Source organism: Agrilus planipennis, unplaced genomic scaffold (genome assembly GCF_000699045.2).
Source record: "Agrilus planipennis isolate EAB-ADULT unplaced genomic scaffold, Apla_2.0 scaffold1081, whole genome shotgun sequence".
Lineage (NCBI taxonomy): Eukaryota > Metazoa > Arthropoda > Insecta > Coleoptera > Buprestidae > Agrilus > Agrilus planipennis.
In genome coordinates, this window is record NW_020439734.1 from 307 (window position 1) to 1,792 (window position 1,486).

The window sequence follows — 1,486 nt, forward strand, 5'->3', positions numbered from 1 at the left end:
CAAAAACAGAGAAGAAATGGGAAAAAACATCGTTTGTTATAATTTATATATACTATATACATATACATGCATATATTTGTATTTTTGGATATGTAATATGCGCATGTTTGCATTACAATTTCCTCATGAATAAAACTAAACGAAAAAGTGATGTAAATGCCGTAGTATGGGGCACCGCCAGAGGCAAAAGGGCATCGTACAAGCATTTATTTACATACTGCGCACGCATTGTTTTTTTATATATCGTTCTTTTACTACCTGCTACTACTACTACTACTACTTACCCTTTTTTCATTGTTGTTTTTATAATTAACAAGCTGCATGTGTATGTGTTGAATTTTTACGCCAGTCCAATTTCCCTCCCTAGCCCTTTTTAGTCGTTTTTTCCTCCTTATGCCCTTTTTGAGTTTTCTAATTTTCATGCTTGCAGCAATGGAGCGGGTAAGTAAGTACATTAAAAGTACAAAGTTGCACTGGTGCAGGGACGTCTTGTTATTGTTGTTGATGTTTCTTTTTATAGTATTATTCGCCGATTAATAAAAGGATGTATTAAAGATACAATCTAAGACAAATTGTACCCATTGGTGAAAATGTATCGGTATCAGCAATTTCTTCATTATTAATTTAAATTTCATTTATGGCGATGCCGATAATTCCTTTAATATATACATATTTGGTATAGTTAGACACTCGCATCATTCATATTCGACAATTTCAAGTAAGTCGTCATTGGTCTCAGATTGTATTTTTAATGCATGCTTAGTGGACGTAGTGTTTATTTATTTAAATACGAAGAGCTGCTACTGTAATTATTCTGTCTGGCCAAGAATCGTTACTTGACTTTTCCCGGCATGTTTTTTTTCGTTTTATTTTAAAATAGTTACATACCTAATCTAATTGTTTGGTTTAAACACGATATGAACAAGTGATTCTTAAAACGAAAGCGAAATCTTATCAAAGTTATCAGAAATTTAATGGGTGTTATAATAAAGTCGAACAAAAATAACAAATAATTGACTACTAATTATTTGCTAATATTGTTTTAATATTGCTAATGGTGATATTAGTATTGGATTGATGGAAAGAATTCTAGAAAAGAAAAAGCGAAAAATTGGGAGACTGGTATTATTTTGTTGTTGTGTATTTTTATAGATTACGATTACGACTATTACGGTTATGGGGATTATCGAGGCGGCTACAGTGATCCTTATTATGACGAGTATTACCGGTATGAAGATTACTATTACGATTATCCACCGCCGGCCCCACCCCAAGCTAGAGGAAGAGGCCGACAACCACAACCGGTGGGTCGCCATGTCTAAATAAATACATAATAGTTATACACATATCACAAGATGATGATGATGATGATAACGTTAATGATTAGATACGCACACATTTACTGTTATTGAGCTGTTGTCGTTACTTCGTGTTGTTGCTGGTTTGCAACGCACATGCTTCTTTTATTATTTTTATATATATATAT

At 32.9% G+C, this 1,486-nt stretch overlaps 1 protein-coding gene across 1 annotated transcript in view; it reads left to right on the top strand.

Moving 5' to 3' along the window:
- Positions 1 to 432: 432 nt before the first annotated feature.
- The window catches only part of LOC112903905 (heterogeneous nuclear ribonucleoprotein R-like), a 6,689-nt gene continuing 5,635 nt past the window's right edge, over positions 433 to 1,486 (top strand). The window contains exons 1-2 of the mRNA XM_025979466.1: positions 433 to 441; positions 1,068 to 1,304. Coding sequence (XP_025835251.1) covers positions 433 to 441; positions 1,068 to 1,304 — 246 coding nt within the window. The remainder of the gene's footprint in view (positions 442 to 1,067; positions 1,305 to 1,486) is intronic.